Source organism: Octodon degus, unplaced genomic scaffold (assembly GCF_000260255.1).
Source record: "Octodon degus isolate 3935 unplaced genomic scaffold, OctDeg1.0 scaffold00129, whole genome shotgun sequence".
Lineage (NCBI taxonomy): Eukaryota > Metazoa > Chordata > Mammalia > Rodentia > Octodontidae > Octodon > Octodon degus.
The window spans coordinates 3,151,119-3,157,188 of record NW_004524705.1 but is presented as its reverse complement, the minus strand read 5'-3'; the positions used below and the strand labels follow the sequence as shown (position 1 = coordinate 3,157,188).

The following is a 6,070-nucleotide window of genomic DNA, read 5'->3' as shown; positions in this document are numbered from 1 at the left end:
GAAAACAACACCTTTCACAATAGCATCCAAAAAAATGAAATACCTAGGAATCAATCTAACAAAGGATATAAAAGATCTCTACCCTGAAAATTACAGTACTCTGAAAAAGGAGAATGAAGTGGGTATCAGAAAATGGAAAGATACCCTTTGCTCATGGGTAGGAAGGAGCAATATAGAGAAAATGGCCATTAATTTTCAAAATTGCTACACACATTTAATGAAATGTCAATCAAAATTCCAACACTATATATCGCAGAATTAGACAAAATAATCATTAAATTCATTTGGAACCAGAATACACCTACAGTAACAAAGGCAATTCTGGGAAATAAAGGCAAGCCAGGAGCATCACATCCCTGACTTGAAATTATACTACAAAGCCACACTGATTAAAAAAAAAAAAAAAAAAAAAAAACCAGCATGATACTGGCAAAAACAACTGACCCAAAGATCAATGCAACAACCTAGAAGATGTAGAAATAATTCCAGACATATTCAGTTACCTTATATCTGAGAAAGGGGCCAAACACATACACTGGAAAAAAAAAATAGCCTCTTTAATAAATGGTGCTAGAAAAACTGGCTTTGCATATGTCAAAGATTAAAAGTGGACTCACCTTTTACCATGTAGTAAACTAAATTCAAAATGGATTAAATATCTAAATATTATGGCAGAATATTAAATCTACTGGAAGAGAAAATAGGTAAAACTTAAACACACTGGTGTAGGCAAAGACTCTAAGAATAAAATGCCAATCATATAACAAGTATCACAAAGAATCAACAACTGGGATCTCATCCTATTAAAAAGGTTTTGCACAACAAGGGAAACCATCAACAAAGTGAAGAGACAATCCACAATGTGGGAAAAAAATGTTTGCTTGCTGTTCTTCAAACAAAGGTTTACTATCAAAAATACATAAAGAACTCAAAAAATCTCAGACCTCCCAGATTTAAAGACGTCATTCAAAAATAGGCTTCTGTTATGATTAATATTTGTCAGATGAAGAAATATAAACAGAAAATACATGAAAAAATATTCAGCATCACTGGTCATTCAAAGGATGCAAATTAAAACACCACTAAGGGCTGGTGAGATGGCTCAGTGGTCTAAAGCACCTACTTAGAACAAGCTTGGCAAAGCACAGGGACCGCGATTCAATCCCCTAGCACCACATGCCAGGCAGCCCCGCCCCCTGGTGGGCTGAGCTGGCCACACACACACACACACACACACACACACACAAATAAAGAAATAAATAAATAAAAACACTACTGTGATACCATCTCAACCTGCAAAGAACGACTATTATCAAGAAATCAACCAATACCCAGTGCTGAAAGGGTTGTGGGGAAAAAGGAACCCTTCTCCACTGTTGGTGGGAGCGTAGACTGGTATAACCACTGTGGAGATTCCTTAAAACAACTGGGATTGGAGCTGTCATTCAACCCAGCTATTCCCCTGCTGGGTATCTTCCCAGAAAAAAAAAAAAAATTACAAACATCATACCACTTTTATATAGATATAGATATAGATATAGATATAGATATAGATATAGATATAGATTCCCATGTTTATAGCAGCACAATTTGTTATTGCTAGATCATGAAGACAACCCAAATGCCCATCAACTGAGAGTGGATAAAAAGATGTGGTCTTTTATATAATGAAGTAGTACTCAGCCATAAAGAAGGATAAACTGGAGACTTTTATTGGAAAATGAATGCAACTTGAGTCCATACTCATAAGTCACATAAACCAGACACAAATGTGTAAACATCATATTGTCTCCCTAGTATGAAAAGCTCAAAAGAGTAAATGTGCTCCAAAATGTACAATAGATATTGTAAAATGGGAAGAAACTTGAAAAGGACAGAGAAACTGGTTTATGGGAATGGGAAAAAAGGGAAAAGCAAAGTAATAAATAAATAAATAAAATAGCTAAAATAGTCACTACTAATTCCTCTCAGTTTCTTGAAAAGATAGGTCTGTGCTAATACTGTTTGGATAATTAAATGCTGATATACTCTAAGTAAAGATAATAATATACAATTTATTAACCATCATTACTCTCCTATCACATTATTTTGGAATTTGGTTTTGTGTTCTTGGTTTTTGTTACTTTCTCTTTAAAATAAAAAAGTAAAGTTCTGTTTCATAAAAGAGCAAAAAATACCACATATATGGTATCAAATCATCCTACAAATGACCAGTAATGTTGAACATTTAAATCTCACAATGTTTTAGGTTATGGTTCTGTTTTGGCTTATTACACATTTAGTACTTGCTCCTTGGAAAAACGTTCAAACTATAAGTGGATGAAGTAAAGGGAAAACCACCATTCCCACTCTGCACCTGCAACCCGACCCCCTCTGGGCCTGCCTGCCCACTTCCTGTGCTTCCCACTCCACTTCCTGCACCTCCCACTCCCCCTGCCGTTCCAGCGGAGGCAAGTGTTGGAAGTAGCATTTATGTTCTCAATAGAAAAAGCACTGCAAGCCCTAATGAACGCCGAGTCTCAAGACTCAGGTGGCAGCCAGCACTAGCCGGCACACATCTTTATGCTTCTATTAATCACTACTGCGGAAATAGCATGCAATATCACAAATTCTATACAAAGTGCATATTCAAAACTAGCAAAAATCATACATTTGTAAACAAAACTGGACAGTCATAAAAGTAAAAGCAATATTAATTTTACACCTGTATATTGAGGAAACACTTTCATTTGAAGCATCGCTGAGGACTAGAGAATTTACATTATTTAAACTTTACATTTAGAAATGTGGCTTTAAATATTACCTGTTCCAGTCCACGCTGACTGACCATCAGTAAGAGTAACAACAAAACCAGATCCTAGCGTTTTCTCCCAAGACACTTGTAAAAAATGAGTTACATTGGGTTTGGAAGCAAAATAGACTCTGCTTATTTTCTTCTCCATTTCTGGTTACCTGTAACAGAAAAATAAAATTAACAATTTTCACAGAAAAACTGTACTATACGACGATGCCTTCTGTACTTGCCTCTGCCCTGACAAATGCCAGCGAAGGCAGGAAGGAGAGCCAAAGCACCAGGACAGAGCCAGCCACTGATCTCGGCAGGTCACGCTTGTGTTCCCTGCTGCACTGGATTTCATACATGAGAAAGCAGGGGCTCAGATGTGGCAAATGACTGGCACATGTAAGAGGACTAAATAAAAAGCATCATTTCAACACTAGGAAGAGCAGCTTTTATTTTCTTTTCCCAAGAGGCAATAGAAATGGTCACAATGTGAAGGACCCAAGAGCGTGCTCAGCCCTAGAATGGGACTGTAGTTAGTGAGGATGCACTTAACAGAACACCTTCATCTCTACCTGCAGAAAGTCTGTGACACTGCAACCAAAGGCAAGAATAAAGCACGGCAAAAGAAACCTAAGAGCCCAAGAGTTGCCTTCTCTAGAAGACAGGTGCCCAGGCCCATACCTCAAACACCCAAGACAGGACCCCTGTGACAGACAGAGAGGGTCACATAAATCATCACAGCATGAGACCAACTGCACATTTTGGCCATTAAAAAACTGTTTTATTGAAGCAGTGTTAGCTACAGGCAGAAATGTGCACATATAAACAGTACAAATGATGAATTTTACAAGTAAAGCCTCAAAGTGCTGAGGACAATGATTCATTTTAGAACCCAACCTAGAACACTTTCGCACACTTGCTCTCCATCTCTGTCTCTGCCCAAATAGCCACTGACACGGACCAGAGTTTGGGTGGCTTGGTACTGCAGAAAACTACTGCACGGCGAGTCGTACATTGTGCTCGCCTTCTTCAGTCACTGTGTTTCTGCAGTTCGTCCATACTGTCTTATGTTCAGAGATCACTCTCAAGACTGCACGTTATTCCATTACATAGATACAGGCAGGCTTGCTTCCCCTTTCTCCTCATGAAAGGCCCTTGACTACACATGGTGCTACCTGAACTCTCCAGGGCCCTGCTGCTGGGAACACAGCCACCATCGGACTGCTGGCTCAGAGAGTGCGTGCCTTCGCTTCGGGTTCCATGCGGCCAGTAGCTTCTTCACAAACTGTACCAATGTAAAACTGATCCATGATAATTCTATCTTTCTCATTTCAGCTATTTTGATGGCTATGTGGTGGGATTATGTCAAAGTTTTAATTCAGATCTCCTTGATAATTCAAGGATGTTGAGCCCATTTCACATGTTAATTGAGAAGACAGATGCCCCAGTTTGTGGAGTCTTTATTCAGTCTTGACAACATTCTCACCAATTTGTCTTTTTTCTCACTGGTTGTGTTACTATGCTGCTTTTGCTTCCCTCTTTAATTTGCTCTTTATTTTGCACAGGAATTCTTTTATACTTACACAGTGTATCCTTTCCCACTCTCTGAAAGGCAGCTTTAGTTGTGTTGTTTTTTTTTAAGTTAATTTTATGAAGTACAATTTACCAACTTTCTTATGAAGTGTGTGTGTGTGCAGCCTAGGACAGCCTCAAACTCACGGCAATATTCTTGTCTCAGCCTCCTGAATGCTGAGATTCGAGGTGGGCACCACCATACTCAGCTCTTTATGAATTTTGAAGTTATAGTGTCAATTTCTGAAAAAGTACCAACCAATGATTTAAAAGAATAACTTCTGGGGGCTGGAGAGATGGCTCAGTGGTCTAAAGCACCTACTTAGAACAAGCTTAGCAAAGCATCAGGGACCGCGGTTCAATCCCCCAGCACCACATGCCAGCCAGCCCCGCCCCCTGGTGGGCTGAGCTGGCCACACACACACACACACACCACACACACTCACTCTCTCTCTCTCTCTCTCTCTCAAATAAATAAAATAAAATAAAATAAAAAAATAAAAAATAAAAACAATTGTTAAAAAAAAAAAAAAGAATAACTTCTGAAGATCTGATACCCTAATAGTATTGAGCCCTCAAACCAATAAGAATGGCATGTCATTGTATTATGTAGGTCTTCTTTCTGTTGACATCGTTTTCATTTCAAAACAAAGGTCTTACATTTCTATGGCAACATAAAACTGTAGGTATTCAAAGTAAATGTCTTAGGGGCTGGGGAGATGGCTCAGTGGAATAAGCGCTTCCCTGGCAAGCGCAAGGGCCTGAGTTCAATCCCCGGTTCCGGGAAAAAAAAAAAAAAGTACATGTCTTAATAATCCAAATGCCACACACCATTACTCTGATTTAATATCTACTAAACAATCTAATCATCTATACATATGAGTACACCAACATTTTATAAAAACTAAAAGTCCTTAACAAACAACTCTTTTAGTTTAAAAAATACATATAAAACACTAAAAATGGCAATAGGCAATTGATTTTCTTTTTCAAGTGCTAGGGATCAAGCATAGGCCTTATGCAAGGGAACTGCTCTACAACTGAGCTAAACTGTTGGTCCACTTTTTAAAGATCGAACCTTGGCTCCTAACAGAAAACTTACAAACCTAGACTAGAAAGACAAGACCAGGCACATTTAGGGTGGTATGGCTGCAAACTAGAACAGAAAAACAAAATTCTTGTTTAAACCATTATGAGATTACTAAAAGCCTATTTTGGTTACCTGGACACATATCATCCTACACAACACTGTTGAGAGGTGTGTTGAGTTGCTATTACCACCAAATGCTCACTGATGGCTATTTATCTTTTCTCCTGGAGAAATCTGGCCCAATCTTAGGACAGTAAAGTCAATAGAATATAGCCTGGAAATGTCAACAGTGCACACTAAAATGTGAAGTATTTCTATAAAAGCACCATTCTTCAGACTTCCATAAGAAAATAATTTCCTTGCCAAAAATGTAAACAGAAAAACAAAAGATGTTATCTATGTTTCATCATAAAATACATTACATTTTCTACTCTATATTGCATACAACAAAAGAATTAGGAATATATAACACAGGACCAGAAGGAAGTCAGATGAGGCAATCATTATCATCATCACCATCCATCTCTTAAATACTTTGTAACTCTACAAGAACTTTGTTTTTTTTTTATTTTTTTTATTTATTTTTTTTTTTTTGTGGAACTGGGGATTGAATTCGGGCCCTCACG

General features: G+C 38.0%; 1 protein-coding gene across 1 annotated transcript in view; it reads right to left on the bottom strand.

Moving 5' to 3' along the window:
* Xrcc4 (X-ray repair cross complementing 4) overlaps positions 1–6,070 on the bottom strand; it is a 271,168-nt gene that overhangs the window by 225,697 nt on the left and 39,401 nt on the right. The window contains exon 2 of the mRNA XM_023700978.1: positions 2,804–2,952. Coding sequence (XP_023556746.1) covers positions 2,804–2,942 — 139 coding nt within the window. The 5' untranslated portion in view covers positions 2,943–2,952. The remainder of the gene's footprint in view (positions 1–2,803; positions 2,953–6,070) is intronic.